Source organism: Varanus komodoensis, unplaced genomic scaffold (genome assembly GCF_004798865.1).
Source record: "Varanus komodoensis strain SLA01 unplaced genomic scaffold, ASM479886v1 scaffold14_1, whole genome shotgun sequence".
NCBI classification, from domain to species: domain Eukaryota; kingdom Metazoa; phylum Chordata; class Lepidosauria; order Squamata; family Varanidae; genus Varanus; species Varanus komodoensis.
Genome location: NW_025335438.1, coordinates 27,436,594 through 27,457,003, shown reverse-complemented (window position 1 = coordinate 27,457,003; position 20,410 = coordinate 27,436,594). Strand labels below are relative to the sequence as shown.

At 46.0% G+C, this 20,410-nt stretch overlaps 1 protein-coding gene across 8 annotated transcripts in view; it reads right to left on the bottom strand.

Moving 5' to 3' along the window:
- Positions 1 to 17,064: 17,064 nt before the first annotated feature.
- SMCHD1 (structural maintenance of chromosomes flexible hinge domain containing 1) overlaps positions 17,065 to 20,410 on the bottom strand; it is a 75,586-nt gene continuing 72,240 nt past the window's right edge. For all 8 annotated transcript variants that reach the window (XM_044424475.1, XM_044424476.1, XM_044424477.1 and 5 more), the window contains one exon: positions 17,065 to 17,407. In XM_044424475.1, coding sequence (XP_044280410.1) covers positions 17,308 to 17,407 — 100 coding nt within the window. In that variant the 3' untranslated portion in view covers positions 17,065 to 17,307. The remainder of the gene's footprint in view (positions 17,408 to 20,410) is intronic.

The window sequence follows — 20,410 nt, the reverse complement described above, 5'->3', positions numbered from 1 at the left end:
AGATAAGGGGTACAATCCCCCTTTTGCCAGTGGACTAGAATCCATTGTGTTTATTACCTTTAACCTAAGGGTCAACTATACACTTCCTGCAGCCCCAAGCTCTGGATGTGTATTTTTTAGATTGAAGCATTGATGATGATGATGATGATGATGATGAACTACAGTGATCTGTGGATAGTTCTAAAGGGCTTTGTAAAAGCACACCTAGATTTTGCCAGTCCTGTAATTCTTGGGGACATAAGGTTGTGAACACAGGAAGAGAAGACCAGAAAGTCACTTTGTAATGACTGAAGTCATAACACTCTTATTTCTTTATGGAACATTCATTCTGCTCATTCACCTTGAACAGAAAAGATGGCCAATCTCCAAACTTTAGTAACAATGGCCTGAATCTAGTACCTAATGTGCATAACTAGTTGTGCACAAAATCTACAGTAAAACCTCTTTGACTATTTCCAGACCTATCTGCCTTGGTTTTTCCAGATCAAACAGTACTTTCTGAACTTTTCATATCTAAATATTTGAAATACGTGGTCCATGTAGACAGTACTCAACAAAGTTAGTTATATTCAGTTCAGTACCATTTAGCCTGCCCACACCTTTTCTTTGGAATGGGAATTAGTACAGGGCTCAGAATTGCTAAAGACTGGATGTACTGAAAGCTAACAATTCCCACATTTTTGTTAAAGCACAACCCTACAATTTTGGATAATGGTCCTAGTACGTGAAAACTAGAAAGCTACAAAGATCAAACTGGTAATCTTTCATAAAAACGTAATTGCAGAGCAAAAAAGTTCCCAAATGTTTGGGTGAGTTGTCAATTACTTCCTGCACCAGACAGACAGAATGCAGGACAACAAAATCTTTCTCCACTGGAAAAGTACATAGAACTTGAGTAAGGAAACATTACTGATATGGGGAACTGCTCTTCATAGTTTTTCCCTATGTACCTTCCTCTCTCAGGGTAGTTGGATGGGTCTTGGCAGTCTCAGAACATCTTATTTAGCTCTCCCACTTCATTCTTTTCCTCTATTTATAAAGAGGAACAGATTTGTGAGGGGAGAGGTAACTCCATGTGTGCCCTATGTCCCACAAGAATATGTTCTTGTCTTGTACCTTGAGCGTAGGGAGTGAGAGGGATGGAGGGAGAGGTCCATGAAGACATGGCTCATTGCTCATTTCAGTAGTGACTTAGGAGGAATGCAAGACATGTCTTGAAGCTTCACAGGCACAGCTGGAGCATCTGGGGATATACACGCCCATATGTACTTATTTAGTACTCTTGTTTTTCTAACAAAAATTTTGTATTCCAGGTGGGGTACCTGGTATGGATACCAGTAGATTAGAAACTTATTCCATCAGTCTTTTGCCAGAAGTGTTTTGTGTTGTGGTATGAAAAGCCTATGACCGCATCCTGAGCTGACTGACTTAAGAACAGATATGGCAGATGTGTCAAATTGCTGTGTTCCCCTGATCAGTGGCAACTGGGGCTGTACATTCATCTTAGAGGAAGCAGGTGTCTGTAGCTGTTATCCATGTTTGAGTTATTTTGACTCCCTTGGAATTTCAGCTAATTTGGGTCCAGAGAAGGATGGTCCTAAGGTTTGGAATTGCCTTGAAACATTTGGCATCTTACTTTTCTAGTTCAATTTGACACAGTTGTGTGCTTCCCTTACACATTTTCAAACTCTATGAATGGAAAATGCAAGGCATAGAGTTGGAGAATGCAGAAGTGGTGTGTAGTTTTTTTAAAAATCTAAGCACAGTGCTTTGATGAACTAATCAGAAGCTCTTCTCTGCTCTATATTCCGTCCTATGTCTAGCATGAGCAGCTGGAACTCTTTTTCTCCAAGAGCCAGAAGCAGTTGGGAGTTGCCTCTATCCAATTCCTCCCCTATCTCCCATCAGTTGAAATGCTGGTTGGTGAGCAATACAGATATGCCTGGACAACCTTGATCAGGTTCTGATACTCCTGGCTGCAAACTGGCCAAACAATCTCCATCTGTTCTATTGCATAGCAGGTGGCCTTGACAACTGGGTTGGGTGACTCTAGGCCCTTAAGGCAGAGAACAGCAGGGAGTGGGATGCCTGCACTCATTGGGAATTGCTTATTCTGTCTCTGCTTCTGTACCACAGAAAATCCAAACTTTAAGGTCACCTAGAGGCACCTTCAAACTTGCCTCTCCTACCATTATTTTTCCAAAATTTGGCAAGCTTATTCCTCTCAGGGGCTACTATGCTTGTCAATTTCATCAAGTTCTGATAAAAAATTAAAACATAACAGGTGATTTTTTTTAATTTTAATTTTTTGCTTTGGAGAAGTCCTCAAAGGATTCTGAAGGGGTAAGGACTCTATCACAATCTTACATAAGTATCATGTGGTATCAGGTCAAGCTAGCTTTTTTCCCACATTTGGTGGAAATTGTCTCCATCTGGGGCAAATGGTAAGTTTTAGAAATACTTAGGTTTTTGAAAAAAGCAGGTTGCTTACCTGTAACTGATGTTCTTCGAGTGGCCATCTGTGCAGTCACACATATGGGTGCTGCGCCTGTGCAGTGCCTTTGGCCAGAGATTACAAGCTAACGGTTTGTTTGTTTTTTGGCGGGAAAGGTCCGCTCCCCCTCCCCCACAGCCTATAAAGAGCAGAGCATCTGCCATTTTATTCAGTCTTTGACGACCGGATGGATGCCCCCATGTGGAAAAAATTAGTTCTACCGTGAGCAGTATCGGTACCAAGAAATAATGATAACATTCGGTGCCAACGAAAGGTCCACTCACCGACACCGAGTGGGGCTGGCGGGTGGGTTGTGTGACTGCACAGATGGCCACTCGAAGTACATCAGTTACAGGTAAGCAACCTGCTTTACTTTGTCGTGGCCTCTGTGCATCACACATATGGGTAGATTAACAAGCTTACATAATGGAGGAGGGGAGGTGTCCTCAGTGGAGAACAGATGAAAGAACGGCTCTGCTGAAGGAACAATCCTGCCGAGCATGGACGTCTAAGCGGTAATGCTTGGTGAAAGTGCAAGGATTCGCCCAAGTAGCAGCTCTACATACATTGTCAACCGGTATTCCCGATGCGAAGGCAGATGAAGCAGTCACAGCCCTAGTCGAATGGCCTCGAGGGGCTGTGGGTAAGTCGATGTTAGCCAGTTGGTAAGACAAAGTGATAGTATGAACTATCCACTTAGACTTTTCGTTAAATATGCTACCAGGGACCAAGGCACCCCGTCACTCCACAGAGACTTTCTATGTGAACGTCGAATAGATTCCGTCCTGGATCTGTAGAAGGCTAAACAGCGCCGAACATTAAGTGAATGTAATGACCATTCTAACGGAGTAGACGGAGCTGGAAAAAAGGCAGGTAAAATAATATCTTGTCCCATATGAAAGGGTGTGGAAACCTTAGGCAGAAAAGATGGATCGAGCCGCAGGACAACCTTTCTCTATGAAAATTGAGATAAGATGGGTCTACATGTAGAGCGCAGAGCTTGCTGGCCCTCCAGGCTGAGGTAACCGCAACCAGGAATGCTGTTTTCCACGAGATAAGATGTAAATCGATTGTTGCCAATGGTTCGAAAGGACCTCTCGTAAGTGCTTGCAGAACAACAGAGAGACTCCAGGTGGGCATTATTGGTCTGATCAACAGGTTCAGATTATAAAGTCCCTTCAGAAACCTTTTAATAGTAGGTTGAGAGAAAATGGACGAGCCGTCCACCATACCACGATGATAGGCGATCGCCGCCGTATACACTTTAATCGAAGATGGTTTCAGTCCAGAGTGGTGTAGTTCTAAGAGGAACTGAAGAATTTGATGTATCGATGATGTAAATGGAGTGAATGAACGAGAGTCGGCAAAGGTGGAGAAACACTTCCATTTAGCTGCGTAAGACTTCTGTGTAGAAGGTTTTAAAGTGGAGTCCAATATGTATTGAATGTCCGGATGAAAGGTTGTCGGATTCAATGGCACAATAGTCGGGTCCAACAGTGCTGGAGCAGCGCCGCCTCCAGAGGATTTGAAGGTTGCAACTGTAGTGGATTCGAAGGTAGGATTCGAACCACTTGAAGTAGTCATCGGTGTAGACATAACAAAGTCAGCTATCGTATTCGCCACGCTGTTAGTTTCAACAATAATATATCTGGGTGGCGAAGTGCACCATCCTGCTGGGTTATCAGGTACGGGAGCAGTGGAAGATGAAGGTATTCCCCGTAAGAAATGTCCAACAGTGTGGGAAACCAAGGTTGGTGTGGCCACCAAGGAGTAATTAGTATCCCTGTGGCCCAATCGCAAACAATCTTCACTATGACTCTCATCACCAGAGGAATCGGTGGGAAGGCATAGAAATTCAGGTTGTTCCATGGAATCATGAAGGCGTCCCCTAGGGATTCGTACCTGATTCCCGCTCTCGAACAGAAAGTCGCACACACCTTGTTCTGTTGGGTGGCGAACAAGTCCACGTCGGGAAACCCCCAGCGATGAAAAAGGTCTTCGCATGTCTGGGGTCTAGTTCCCATTTGTGAGAGATGAGCATGCGCCTGCTGAGAAGGTCCGCTTCCACGTTGTCCATACTGGCCAGATGGACTGCTATTATCGTAATGTCTCTTGAAATGCACCAGTCCCAGATCTGCAAAGAAAGTCTGGCCAGGGTCAGAGACTTCATCCCACCTTGCTTGTTCAGATAAAAAACGGTGGCTATGTTTTCCGATGTTATCTGAACAACCCGATGTTGAAGAACATCTTCGAAAGAGCGTAGGACTTTGAATACGGCCAACAATTCCAGGAAGTTGATATGATTTGTGGGTTCCTGACGAGTCCATGTGCCCTGAGTATACAGGCCGGAGCATACCGCTCCCCAACCCAGAAAAGACGCGGCGGTACCGACTGTTATCGATGGGCCTTGGGGCCTGAAGGGGACCCCAGCAGTCAGATTGTCCGGGACCGACCACCATAGTAGGGAATGGAGTATCAAGGATGTGACTCGAAGCAGTTTCGATGGTGGATCTCTCTGTGGGTGGAACGCTTTGTTGAAAAATAGCTGCAAAGGATGCAGTCGCAGTCTGGCATGTGGCACCACCGCAACGGCGGAAGCCATATGTCCTAGAAGCCTCTGGATGGACTTCACCGGGACCGATCTGTCTCGTCGCATTCAATGAACATGGCGAGCGAGAATCAGTTGTCTGTCCCAAGGGAGGAACACCTTTTCCAACATCGAATCCAAGTGGGCTCCAATGAACGTAAGCTTCTGTACCGGAAGGAGAGAAGATTCCTCAGTATTAATGCAAAGGCCCAGGTCATCCAATAAGGCGCAGGTAGTACGGATAGAAATGAGAAGCACTTCCCTGGACCTGGAGACTAGGAGCCAGTCATCAAGGTAAGGATAAACTTGTATGCCCTGGAGGCGTAGGTAAGCTCAGACAGGAGCCATGCATTTAGTAAACACTCTCGGAGCGGTGGCCAAACTGAAGGGTAGCACCATGAATTTGTAGAAATTGGAGGCAACAGCAAAGTGAAGGAAATGCCTATATTTGGGATGGATTGCAATATGGAGATAGGCGTCCTTCAAGTCCAATGAGGCAAACCAATCCTCTTTCCTAAGCAGCGGCAAAATATTTTGGAGGGTGGTCATTTGAAACTTCCTCGTCACGATGAATCGATTCAGACTACGTAAGTCTAAAATTGGACGTAGGCCACCATCCCGTTTGGGAACTGTAAAATATCTAGAATAGAATCCGTGAAGGCCATCATATTGAGTTACTTGACGAATCACTCCTTTACAAAGAAGTTGTTGTATTTCATTGAGCAGTACTGGCGAGCAAGATGTAAACCGGATCGGACTCAATGGAGGAACAGTATAGCCGTTCCTGTACAATAGACAATACCCACTGATCAGATGTGATGGACTCCCAAATGGGGAGTCAGCTTCGCAGCCGGTCCCCAGATGAGAGGGGGGTGGGTATAGGATAGGGTAGAGGAATGGTTTGCCAGTCCCGTCAATGCTGCCTCCTGTCGTCATATCGGTGGCGGCCCTGTTGGTAGCTTTGTTGGGGCTGTTGTCGGCGGTGTTGCTGTTGTTGTTGCTGCCTGTGCTGAGGCTGTTCCCTGGAATGGTAAGGCTGTCTGTAGGGCAGACAGGTCCATGCTCACGCCTCGGTTGTGACTGGAGCTCCATCCGTTGGGCCGTCATGCGGGACTCATGAAGTCTTTTGAGTTTATGATCCATCTTCGAATGGAAAAGCCCGGATCCGTCAAAGGGCTTTTCCTCGATACACTGCTTGGGCTCTTCAGGGAAGTTGGCGCTCCTCAGCCACGCATGCCTATGAAGAGAGACGGTACCGACCAAGGCCCTTGAGTTGGTGTCCACATGGTGTCTGGCTGTGCACAGCTGTTGGACTGCGATGTGCATCGCCTCCTTGATTAGCACTTTGGCCAAGTCGCTTTGTTGGTCTGGGAGGGCCGAGACAACGTTGTGGAGGTGTTGCATTATAAAATACTGGTATCTCGCCAACGTCGCCTCGTAGTTCGAGATACACAGCCCCAAGCCTGAAGCTGCGTAGACCCTCCTGGCCAGGGAGTCGATCTTGCAGCCCTCCTTGTCTCGCGGAGCAGTGCGGCATCTTGCCTCTCTACCCTTGGAGGACTCCACCACGACCGAGTTCGGCTTGGGGTGTCGGAGGAGGAATGGTATGTCCTCCTCCCGAACCCAGTACATGGCTTCATACCTCTGTGATGTTGGTTGAGGGTGAGAGGGCAAGTCCCAGAGCTGCGTCATTGCCTGCTGGAGGGTGGTGATCAGGGGCAGGACGACGGAGGTGGACTGCTCCCCCTGGACATCATAAAATTTATCTGTCGACGGTCCTGGGCGCTGGACTGCGTCGATATCCAAGGACTGGACAAGCCTGGACATCAGCTCCGCAAAAGAGATGTGGGACTCGTCCGGTGACGCAGGGCCCTGGGAGGTCACCGCGATGTCGGGAGAGGTGGAATCAACGTCCGAGTCGTCGGATTCCATGCTGTAATACAGAGGGGCCGAAGAAGAGGACTCCACCGGCGAGACGGACCGGCTGCTTTCCTCCCAGTGAACCGGGGATGTGCGCCTCGGATCCAGCGGCAGCAGGAGAACGTGAGAGCGTGGTGGGGACCGATCCCTCGGCGCGGGACAGTACCCGGTCGAGTATGGCTCACCCCAGGATGGATAGTAGGAGTGACACCAGTCCTCGGATCGCTGCTCCCTGGAGTGACTCCGGCGGACCCTGGGCGGGGATCCGACCACATCTGCTTCCATCGTGGCCATGGGCATAGGCGTGGGTGACCTAGCCCTGGGGGGAGAGTCTTGAATTTCCCCATCAGAGATCGACCCCCGCTGAAGAGGCGGAAGCAGCTCGGTAGGGAGGTCAGCCACACGATGAGGAGAGCCTTGAGGGGTGACCCTCATGGCTGCTTGGAGTACCGGCTCGGGTGGGGTTGGTATGGTGGTTGCCGCTGGTACCGATGCTGCCGTCAAACCTGAGTAGCGGTGTCATGGCCGCTCCGGATCCCTCGACTTCTGGGTCAGTTTAGGAGGCTTCTCTTTCCTGGCCTTCTTAGCTGATTTATCAGCATCAGCATGCTTGTGCTTCTCGCGTTTCTTTTTGGGAGAAGCAGGTGGGGCCCTCAAGGTAGAGGCACCTTCGTCCGACGGGCGCAAGGATGGGACCACTGTAGCCAGGCCAGGCTTCGGAGCGGCGACGAGTGGGTTGGACTGCGTAAGAGCCTGATCCCACAGGAGCCTCTGGAGGCGGTTCTCCCAATTTTTCCTGGCCTGCTTAGAGAAGGCCAGGCAGTGGGAGCACTTGTTGGTCCTATGCCCCTCCCCCAAGCAGAGGAGGCATCGGTCGTGCAGGTCAGATGGAGACATCTTCGACCAGCATTCTGTGCATTTGCAGAAAGCCGCTCGCTGCGCCATTGCAAGAAGAGGAAAAAAGAAGACAGTGCAGAGGGTAAGAATATATTTTTGGTTTTTTTTTAATAGAAGAAGGTAGAACGGTAGAACTAACAGGGATATAAAACTGGGAGTTTAACAAAGAAGAGGAAAATAGGCTACGAGTAACGATCAAAGTGATAGTCGAAAGTGGCACGAGGCACAGTGAACGGCGGTCGCAAAGACTGAACAAAATGGCAGACGCTCTGCTCTTTATAGGCTGTGGGGGAGGGGGAGCGGACCTTTCCCACCAAAACAAAAAAACCCATTAGCTTGTAATCTCTGGCCAAAGGCACTGCGCAGGCGCAGCATCCATATGTGTGATGCACAGAGGCCACGACGAAGAAATTTAGATATAGGCTGCATGAAATCCATGGTGCTAATATGAAGATCTCAACAGGAACAGCCTTCACTTTGTAGCATTGCAGCTTACTTTTGAATTGCCTGTTATTTGAAAAAGCAGCTTGTGATAAAGTGTAAAAGGCTGTTTTTAGGAGCCCAGGAGTCCTAATGTTTTAGGACATTTAAAAATGTCACCCACATGTGCAGATTAATCACATGTTTCTTTCAGCTGTGGTCCATTCCAGAAACCATTTGATTTCTTTCAAGGGTTGGCACCTTGCTTTCTCTTCTATCTATCTATCTAGAATATTTATATGCCGTCCTGTCACGAAGGTCTCAGGACAGCTTACATAGATAAAATAATATAAAACATAACACAAATGAATTATAGATCCACACTGGCTGCAGTTAAAAACATATATAAACCAATATTAAAAGTTATTAAAATATTGCTGCAATAAAAAGGTCTTAACCTGGTGCCAAAAAACAAGTAACAACGGCACCAGGCAGACCTCTCTGGGGGACGCATTCCATAGGCAGGGTGCCACCGCAGAGAAAGCCTTCCTCCGGGTACTTTGCCTCCTAATATCTTTCCCGGAGGAGGGCCTCTGCTGCCAATCTCAGGGGGAGGGAGGGCAAATATGGAAGAAGGCATTCCTTTAGGTATCCAGGTCCCAAGCCGTTAAGGGCTTTATAGGCAATAACCATTACCTTGAATTGAGCCCTGACTTCAATGGGAAGCCAATGGAGCTGATAGAGGACTGGGGTTATATGAGAATAATGCCCAGTCCACGTCAGCAACCTGGCTGCTCTATTTTGCACCATCTGAAGTATCTGGACTGTCTTCAAGGGCAGGCCCACGTAGAGTGTGTTACAGAAATCCAACCGGGAAGTAACCAATGCATGTGTCACTGTTGCTAGACAATCGTCCTCCAGGTAGGGACGCAACTGATGGATTAACCAAAGCTGAAGGAAAGCGCTCCTCGCCATCTCAGTCACTTGAGCTTCCAGGGACAGCTCTGGGTCAAGGAGCACTCCCAAGCTGCAGACCCTGTCCTTTAGAGGGAGTGCTAAAGAGATATGCTCTATGAAGCATTTCTACTCAATTGCCGTATGAGTGCTTTTCAGTGCTCATTAGTTTCTAGCTTTCAGTTTTTACATTTAAGTGCAATTTCCCTTGTTAAACTTTAATATATGGGCCACATGCATAGTACCCATCCAGGTACTCTATTTCTTCCATTGTTACATGTGAGCAATTCAGATAATTACATCACAACTTTAATTATTTAACCTTCAGGGAATGCATTTTGAACAGCTTAGGGTATAATCCTGTGTGTATTCAGACAGGAATAAAACAATTTTACACCTTCCAGAATGCTGGGTTTTGTAGGACTTCCTTTTGTCTGAACATACAAAGAAATGCACCCTTAGCGATTTCAAAAGCTCATACTGGAGCTGTAAATAACTACTTCCAGATTATAATTTACAATTGCACCAATGCATTATTAGCAGTATTTCCCTTTATTGACTTATTGTGAAAAATGTTACCTTGCAATACTTATGTTTATGGGACTACTCAAATATACTTTATCCAACTTTGCTTGTTCAAAATGAACTTGAAGGAGCAATATATATTTGTTCTTAAAAATGTTATGATCCAATACTGCTGTTCAGTTTCTACTGGTGCAGCTGAGCTTGTGAGCTCACTGCTTATGCAATGTGGCATTTGTGGTTGACCCCCCCCCCCGCTTAAATGAGTGGAAATACTAGGTTTCGAAATGGGATTAGTCAGAGGATTGCCTTTTGTAAGCTCTGCTGACCTGTGTCCTTCCAGAAATAATTGTTCCTGTTCATTTTGAATTGGTTCAGGAACCACTAGGTTTCCATTGCACTAGCATTAGGTCCATAAATGTATGTGTGCACGGCATGAGCTACTGCTTGTTAGCCACGTTCAGGAAAGGTGTGACTAAGAGAGCACTTTGTTCTAACGGTACAAAGTGACTGTTCTCTTTCCCTGAACATAAATTTTATCCTATTTGAATTGAAAAGGTGCCACATTATTAGAGAGGATATCAAGAAAGTAATCATGAGTTGTTAATATGAGTGGTGGGCTGTTGGCAGAATGCCATGTGGTTATTTTACAAGCTAATACAAACTTGTTACATCTGGCTGTTGCTGGCTCTAATAAAGGTTGGGTTGCAAAGAGGAAGAGATGGGGAAATAGGGGAGAGACTGGATTTGTTCAGTTTCAAGGATTTCACTTAAGGCAAGATGCAGATAAGCCAAAAGGATCCAAATGTCTAACAGTTTTATATGGAGACAGATAGTCCACCTAGCTTTATGTTTGGGTGAGGAGACTGGCAGGACTGTAAATGTCCCTAACTAGTTCTTCAGATCCTCTTTTGGTACTGCTGACTAGCTACCTCAACAAGCCTCTTTTCTGGGTTCCATTAGAACTGGAAGGGATGCCAAAGGGAGAAAATTTAATTTGGGAAAAGCAGGTTGCTTACCTGTAACTGATGTTCTTCGAGTGGCCATCTGTGCAGTCACACATATGGGTTTTGCGCCTGTGCAGTGCCTTTGGCCGGAAGATTGATAGCTAACGGTTTCCTTTTCGGCAGGGACTCTGCTCCCCCTCCCCCCTAGCAGTATATAAGGAGCAGAGTGACCGCCATTTTCCAGTCTTTGAAAGACCGATGTTTGGCTCCCTATGACATTGCACATTAGTACAAGAAGTTTAAAGAAGTAGTGGTACGACACATAGGAGAGATTATAATATCTAAGTAAAAATAATCGAACTACTCATGACACCAAGAGGGGTCGGAGGGTGGGTTGTGTGACTGCACAGATGGCCACTCGAAGAACATCAGTTACAGGTAAGCAACCTGCTTTTCTTCGTTGTGGCCTCTGTGCATCACACATATGGGTAGAATAACAAGCTTACCCCAACTGGAGGAGGGAGGTGTCATCATTAAAGGACAGACGAAAATACAGCTCTGCCAAAAGAGCAATCCTGTCTGGCACGGACATCTAGCCTATAGTGTTTGGCAAAGGTACACGGGGTAGCCCAAATGGCCGCCTTGCACACAACCTCTATCGGAACTCCTGATGCAAAGGCTGAAGAGGCAGCGACAGCTCTTGTGGAGTGACCTTTTGGAGTAGGTGGTAAGTCCAACTTGGCTAGCTGATAAGCTAGGACAATTGTATTAACTATCCATTTCAAAAGGTGCTGAGAGGTAACTGGACAACCTCTGTTGTGCTCCGAATATTTCACAAAGAGTCTATTTGAATGTCGAAAGGATTCAGTCGCGGATCTATAAAAGGCTAAGCAGCGACTGACATCCAGCATATGTAGAGATCTTTCTATCGGATTTGAAGGGACCGGAAAAAAAACGCCGGTAACACAATTTCTTGTTGCATATGGAAAGAGGTAGCAACTTTCAGAAGGAAAGACGGATCCATACGAAGAACCACCTTTTCCTTATGAAAATTTAGAAAAGGGGGATCCGCTCGAAGAGCGTATAGTTCAGAGGATCTACATGCTGAAGTCACTGCCACGAGGAAGGCTGTCTTCCAAGAAACGAGGCGTAAATCAATTGTCGCCATGGGCTCGAACGGTGATCGAGTTAATGCTTGTAAAACCACCGAGAGACTCCATGTAGGCATTAGGGGTATTACAGTGGGATTCAGATTACTTAAGCCTCTCAAAAATCTTTTTATTAGAGGTTGAGTAAAAAGGGAAAAAAACCCATGTATAGCTCCTCTGTAGTGGGAGAGAGCTGCTGTATAAACCTTTATAGATGAAGGTTTGAGTCCAGACTGATGTAGTTCAAAAAGGAGCTGAAGTATCTGTGAAACAGAGGCTGAGGAGGCCAGAAAAGAGTGTAAATTGGCGAAGTTAGAAAATCTTTTCCATTTCCCTCCGATCCCACTTATCATAAGAGTGCTTGCAAAGATCATTAACGAAGGAGCTACAGGAATACTAATCACTCCATGGTGGCCACGACAACCATGGTTCCCAACTCTCCTTCAAGTTTCCAGGGAGGATTTTCTTCAACCCCCTCTTCTCCCTTATCTAGTCACCCAGAAGGAAGGCACAGTTCATCACCCAGACTTGCTATCATTGAAACTGACTGCATGGTGGATACGGTGACCCGGGGTGATACATCGGTATCGACACCGCCTACCATCCCGACCATGCATGCCCAGCAGAGCCTGCACCCAGATCTGCAGTATATCCTTAAATTTGCACTACGACCATCTAGCAGGAAGTCGTACGCAGCAAAAGCATAAAAAATCACGCCTGTCCATGGAATCATGAAAGCGTCGCCCAGGGAGTCCCGACCCACTCCCGCTCTGGAGCAATAGGTCCTGCACACTCTGTTCCCTTGAGTGGCAAACAGGTCGATTTCTGGTCGACCCCATCGGTGAAATAACATGTTTCAAACCCGACGGTCCAACTCCCATTCGTGGGAGCATGACATGTGTCTGCTCAGGAGATCGGCTTCTGTGTTGTCGGTGCCCACAAGGTGAACTGCTAGAATAGTGATACCCCTTGGTATACACCAGTCCCAAATCTGCATGGCGAGACGGGCTAGCTTCCGGGATCGGGTTCCTCCTCGTTTGTTTAAATAAAAGACCGTCGCCACGTTGTCGGAGGTCACTTGAACGATCTGATGGAGGAGCAGATCCTCGAAAGCTTGCAGTGCTTTGAAAACGGCAAGGAGTTCCAGAAAATTGATATGATTCCTGCCATCCCGATGGCTCCATCTCCCTTGGGTACTTAGATTGGAGCAGATGGCCCCCCATCCCAGCAGTGACACATCGGTACCGAGGGTTACTGTAGGGTACCGAGGTTGAAATGGAACATGGACAGTTAAGTTGGCCGGATCCATCCACCATAGCAGGGATTGGAGAACTGAAGCCGATAGTCGAATTCGTTTGGTAGGAGGGTCTATCTGTGGCTGAAACAGTTTGTTGAAAAACAGTTGAAGGGGACGTAGTCATAGCTTGGCATGAGGGACCACAGCGATGGAAGCAGACATGTGCCCCAAAAGGCTTTGAATAGATCGGCGGGAACGGTTCTTGCTTGCCGAATTCGAGTAATACAATGAGCAATCGCATATCGTCTGTCTCGAGGAAGGAAGGCTCTTGCCAACGTCGAATCCAGTCGAGCTCCAATAAAGTCGATCACCTGCGTAGGGGCAAGGGAAGATTTGCGTTGATTAATGCAAAGTCCAAGGTCGCGCACAGAGCGCATGTAAGTTCAATAGCAGACGCAAGTCCAGCTTCCATATCGGCAACAAGCAACCAATCGTCAAGGTACGGGTAGATTCGAATCCCGCACAGCCGAAGGTGTGCACACACAGGGGCCATACACTTCGTGAAGACCCTTGGTGCCGTGGCCAATCCAAATGGTAGAACATTGAATTCATAAACTTCATGGTCCACCGCAAAGTGTAGGAAACGCCTATAACTTGGGTGTATTGAAATATGAAAATAAGCGTCTTTTAGATCCAATGAAGCGAACCAATCCCCTCTTCCCAGCAACGGAAGAATACTGTGTAGCGTGGTCATCCAAAACTTCTTTGGTGTTATGAATTTATTAAGAGCTCTCAAGTCCAGTATTGGTCTAAGAACTCCATCACGTTTCGGAACCGTAAAGTATCTGGAATAAAATCCATGGAGTCCTTCCGATAATGAGAGGCGACGAATAGTTCCCTTAACGAGAGGTTGTTGAATCTCGTCTAACAGCACCAAAGAAGGCGTAGTATATCGAATAGAACTCGGAGATGGTACAACGTCGAATTCGATTCCATATCCGTGCTGGATAATAGATAATACCCAACCATCAGATGTAATTGACTCCCGAAGGGAGAGTCGACTCTTCAGTCGATCCCCAAATGAGAGGGGGAAGGATAAAAATGGGATGAGAGGAACCGTTCGTTCGTCACATCAACGCTGTCGCCTGTCCGTATCGAATCTACGGCGACCCTGTTGGAAGCGTTGGGGCGGTTGTTGCCTGCGGCGCTGGTGACGTTGCTGCTGTTGTTGTTGCCGAGGCGGAAATTGCGAACGATATTGCGAGCGTGACCATGACCACTTACGTCTAGGTAAAGATTGTAATTCCATACGACGAGCGGTCATGCGAGACTCATGGATCTTCTTCAATTTACTGTCCGTTCTCGCGTGGAAGAGACCGGATCCGTCGAACGGCATTTCTTCAATTCTCCGCTTCATTTCATCAGGGAAATTGCAATTACGCAACCAGGCGTGTCTGCGGAGGGAAATGGCCCCGACCAGCGACCTCGAATCCGAGTCCACGTGGTGCCTCGCAGTAGAAAGCTGTTGCACAGCGACTTGCATAGCTTCCTTAACAAAAGTTTTTGCAAGTTTGCCTTGGTTTCCTGGCATAGTATCGATGATGGCATCTAGGCGTTGCATCAAAAATTATTGGTAACGCGCCAGGGTGGCCTCGTAATTATTTTTATTTTATTTTTCGATTTATATCCTGCCTTTTTCCTACAAAGGGCTCAAGGCAGCTTACATCTCCTCCTCCATCTTATCCCCACAACAACAACCCTGTGAGGTAGGTTGGGCTGAGAGTCTGTGACTAGCCCAAAGTCACCCAGTTGGCTCCATGGCTGAGCAGGGACTAGAACCCAGATCCTCTGAGTCCCAGTCCCAGGCTCTTAACCACTACACCACACTGGCTCTCGAGATTAGAGATCTTTAATCCCAGGCCCGATTTGCGATGATTCCACCACAACCGAATTTGGTTTCGGGTGGCGGAGGAGAAACGAGATGTCTTCCTCTTGCACCCGATACATAGACTCATATTTCCGGAAGTTGGTTGCGGTTGAGCTGGAAGGTCCCATGGCTGGGTCATTGCCTGCCTTAAAGTTGTAATAAATGGTAAGGTAATGGATGTGGATCGTTCGCCTCTAACAACAGCATAAAAAGCGGTCCGTGCTCGGTCCCAGCTGCTGGTGGGTTTCTATATCGCGCGATCTCACTAGTCTGGCCATGAGATCGTTAAACGATCTATAGTTCATCAGGTGATCCTGGTCCCTGTGACGCAACTGCCGCATCCGGTGCGGTTGCGCATCCGGTGAGGTCGAATCAGCCTCAGACTCTTCAGATTCCATCCAGTAAGGGGAAGGCACACTGGAGGAAGATTCAGCCGATGACTCCGATCTGCCCCGTTCTCTAGATGGGGCGTTCGGGGCATCTCTGGGAGTCGAATGGAAACGCTCCCGATGGGCTGGTAGCGAAGATCGTTCCCTGTCGGGAAGCAGGCTGCGGAGTAGTACTCTACTTGTCTCGGAACGGAGGAGTATCTAGAGTGGTACCAATCGTCCGATCTCACATCCGAGGAACGGCTTCCTGGAGGGGAGATGGCGATACCAGTATCCATCTGTACCGACAGCATTGGGGTTGGTGATCGAGCTCTAGGTGGAGAGTCTCCTATTTCCCCATCAGAGATGGAACCCCTCCTCGATTCCATGACGGGTTCAACAGCCAACCGGCGTGGTGAACCCGGTGGGGTGACCCTGATAGCATCCTGGATGGTCGGTACCGAGGGAGTCGGTTCCGAGACCGGTATCAGGATCGAAGATGAAGCTGAGCCCGAATGGCGTTGTTTTGCCTGCTCAGGGTTCCTCGGCTTTTTAGTCTGTTTGCTCATCTTGTCCTTTTTGGCCTTCTTATGCACAGGGTGTTTATCTGAATCACTGTGCTTTCTCCTCTCCTTTTGTTTCCTCGGCAGGGAAACAGGCTGGTCGGCCATAGCATGTGCGCCTTCCTGAGAGGAACGTGAAGGTGGAGCAATGGAGGAGGCCGGGCATTGCGGCAAATCAGCCGAAGTTGGACGGCCTTCGGGTGGGGCCACAACAGTGGAAGACTTAGCCACCCGGTGGTCCGATTGGAGAAGAACCTGGTCCCACAGGAGTTTTCGAAGGCGGTTCTCTCTATTTTTCTTGCCTGTTTTGAGAAGGCCAAACAATGGCCGCACTTATCGGTTCTGTGCCCCTCCCTTAAACAAAGAAGGCACAGATCATGCGGATCCGCTGTGGGCATTTTCGAGCCACATTTTCCGCATTTGCGGAACATCGCCTGTTGCGCCATTGTAGAAATTTTGAAAAGAAAGAAGATAGTAAAGCGGGAAAGTAATATTCTTGTTTTTTTTTTTTTTTAGGAACGATAAGAAGAAAGAAAAAATAGTGCACGTTAAAAGAATTATAAGTGAAGTACTAACAACAAGAACAAGGGATACAACTTGATAAGAGAAAAAAGGCAAGGATTTTCGAACGAGGTAAGTAATAAATCCTAGCGAGAGCAAAGTGGCACTAGGCACAGCGAAACGGCGGTCGCAAAGACTGGAAAATGGCGGTCACTCTGCTCCTTATATACTGCTAGGGGGGAGGGGGAGCAGAGTCCCCGCTGGAAGGGAAACTGTTAGCTATCAATCTTCCGGCCAAAGGCACTGCGCAGGCACAGAACCCATATGTGTGATGCACAGAGGCCATGACGAAGAAATGCTTTCATATTTCAAATAAATCAAAATGTGGAGAAATTCTATAATCTGCATGTGTATAAACATTGGTTATAATAAGTCCATAGTTTCAAATAGGAAATATTTTAAGGACCCATGACATAACTAAATTAATATTTTGTGTATTTTTATTTGGAGATGTAGTTGCAAATATCAGTAGCCGATATTGGCTATCTTCTAAATAATGTTAAATTGTAGTAGCAAAAGTTTTAGTATTGCAACAATTTTATTGCAAAATTTGAAAATTTTCATAAATAAAAAAGCAAATTTATACTTCTACATGTTGATGAACAACAGAAAGTAAAAAAGACCTATACAAATTTATAGTAACTTGTTACTAACTGGAAAAATTTTCTATCACTATGAAAGTATTAACAACATTAACAACAATTTTCTTTTTTAAGCTTATACATATTTAATTATATAGTTACTTTAACAAATGTGACTGGTCTATGTTTTCTTTTTTCGGGATGTTCCATTAACTTCTGATGTAGCAGTTGCTGTTTGCTGCTGTTTCTTCGCAGGTGGAGCTGAGATCCATTCTTCTGAACTACAAACACACACACACACACACACACACACACACCATTTTAGAAATGCGTAATTCAAATACGGCTAAAAGTGCATTCTATAGTTAATGTTTGCTATGGTGGGGGTGGTGTCTGTTATTTAAGTCCTTGCTTTCCTTTGATGTTACCAAGTTCCATGCCCTTCACAATGCCCATTTTACCAGTTGGGATGGCAACTGGTAGCTCAGCTGGGAGTTGGAGGAGGCAATCATTCAAGCACAGGTTAAGTGCTTGTTCTGGCTGGGATGAAACCTGGGGGAGATGTTCCTCCAGGATCTGGCTGAGTTGCAAGCCAGCTTTGCTCCTTTCCCAACTGAAAGAGGTGAGGGGAGTGAAGCAGCCTCAGCTGTAGCCTTAAAAGGACTCAAGTTTGTGACTAAGTTCCTAACTGGCTTCAGTCCCCTTCTTCAGTTGTGTTATCAATTATTCCCAGAGAACTGTGCATAGGATTACAGCCTCTGTTCCAACCTTCTACAACCTGGAGCCATGCAGATGTTTGGCATTACAGTTCTCAACATCTCCAAGAAGCTGCTTAGGGGATGCTGGAAATTACAGTCAGATACATCTGGAGGGCATCAGGTTGCACAAGTCTGCATTATTCTATAGCTACTAATGGAACAAGAAAATTGCAATGGACATTAGTACAATTGTTTTCAAATGGATTTATAAGAAATGAATTAAATTTTATTATAAAGGATAACACACTGAATGGAAAATAATACTTCCAAGGCTAGAGAACATGTAGATTCACAGAATACTTTAGGAAATATTTGTACCCTTTCTAATTTTAAAAGGTAGGTTGCCTAATGAGGAAAGACAGGGCTGCTGAATCCTAAATAAACAAGAACAAACAAAGCAAGGGATCAAGGACCCAGGCCTATGCTTTATTGAAACTGGTTTGTAGAATTGCTCCTAAGTATCCAAACACTGGGAGTTGGGGGAAATGTCGCACTGGCATAGCAATACCCTGGGAGGTTCATGTGCCCTGCCTTAGGAAATCCAGGACAGACAAATACGGCCACATTCTAGAAACTGTCAAGTCCACTACAGAGGTTGCAAAGACAAACATCCCAGAGAAGTCCAGGCAAGGATCACTTTAATGTATAGGAGATGCAACTCATCCATCTCTTCCCCTAAATCTTTCAATAAAAGAGATGAGTTTAAAGAGCACTCTTACAACTAGATGGTGACTTATAACAGTAACAGCAAACTCAGTAACACTAACAGTGAACACAATCTTGCTTGTTTATGAGTAGAAAAAGGTTCCTCTTCCTTTTAGTAAAAGTAATGGCCAGATGCAAAAAAGGCAGGGCTAATGCATGACAAGCTACACCTGCTCAAATTCCCTGTTCTGTATAAATAATTTATGAAACCTAAACTTGATCATCTTTTTCATTTAGCCACCCAAGGAAGGTACTTGGAAGAATGTAAGGCATCTTGGGGCATTATATCATCTAAGTGATGTTATTGGTCTATTTGTTAGTCACAAGGTTTATGGTGGGGACTTTATCTAGTCCTGAGATAAAATAACCAAGAATCAATTTCAGGACTTTGCTTGCTAAGCCTGTGTTAATTTAGTGGTGTAGAGTACTTTCTGAAATAAGCTAGGTAACTGGAATCCCTGCACAGAGTTGGGATAGTACAGAAAAGCATTTGTTGTGTGCTCTACCACTGGGATGCTACAAAGGTTCCACCATGGCTTTCCATCAGGTCCTGTCATCCTGTAGAGTCCTAGGTTTGCTGTTTTTCCCCCATGTAATATAATTATCACAGGGCCCACTTCCATGACTTTTCCTCACTACCAGAAAGCTCAGTATTTCCTTACACAAGGTTCCTATTCCAGTTTAAATCTTCCTGTTCCCCTTTTTGCTAAAAGTATGTTCCCAATGTATAGACAGTGTGTGAAGTGTTGTTAGCATTGCTTGGTGCAGTCACTCACATTCCATTGGGATGCAATTCCTTCTTCTTGGTAGCCTTTGAGTCTACCTGCCAATCTCCTGGCTACTGATCTAACAGACTAATGGAACACTATTGTTTTATTTCTGGAAATCTATGTATATACTGGTTAGAGTGAGGACATCATGGTGCTCCCATTATCACCACGACATCATGAGTTAACCATGCATGGTAGATATTCAAACTCAGACTGTTTGCTGTAGGGTGGGTTATTTTAGGTTAACAAGCCATACTGACAGTCCTGGGCTTGTGTTGGATCCATGGTGACTGTCATGTTGTCTGAACCTGGCACTGATCCCACCATGGGTGGCAGGAAGTGGTGAGTGTGCTGCTTGCTAAAAATGGCAAGACCTCCTTGCTGCTTTTGGTGAACTGAGAGCAGCAGCTCTGCCACAGATGCCCAAGTGATACTCTGGCTGGTCTGACACTTTTGCTAATTTTCTAATTTCTGACCACATTTTCTAATTTTTGTTTGGCACCTCAATTACACTGTTACCATTTGACAGCTGTTAACTAATAGGGTAACAGACAACGCAAGACTGCATACACTGGAAAAATGAAGGAACACACCTGTATACTAAAGAAAGACTAAAAAATATTTAAGTCATTTGTGCATATTTCAGAGGCCAAAAAGAAAAAGAAAAAAAGAAATAAACATGGTAACAAATGTGGGTACAGAAAGGCTGCATAACATGCTTCAGATCAGGGAAGTGAGAAAAAAGAGCTATGTGCAAATGCAAAGTAGAGATAAGCAAATCATCAATTTCCAAGGTTGTTTAGACTGTTGCTGTTGCTGGGACAGGTGGAGGTCACAATACAAGGTAGCAGTCAAAAGAACAAGAGTGGGAAGACTTCAGCCTTAGGATTTATAGGGTCTGGTGTGATGAAATAGGAGAGACAGCTGACTTTGTAAGGTTGGAACTGCAGCCTAGAAGGCATATTTTCTCTGTTGCCCTAACCTGCCTGAACTCCTGAAGATCCAGAATATTGGAAGAGCAGGAGGGAATGCACTAGAGACCAGCCACTGG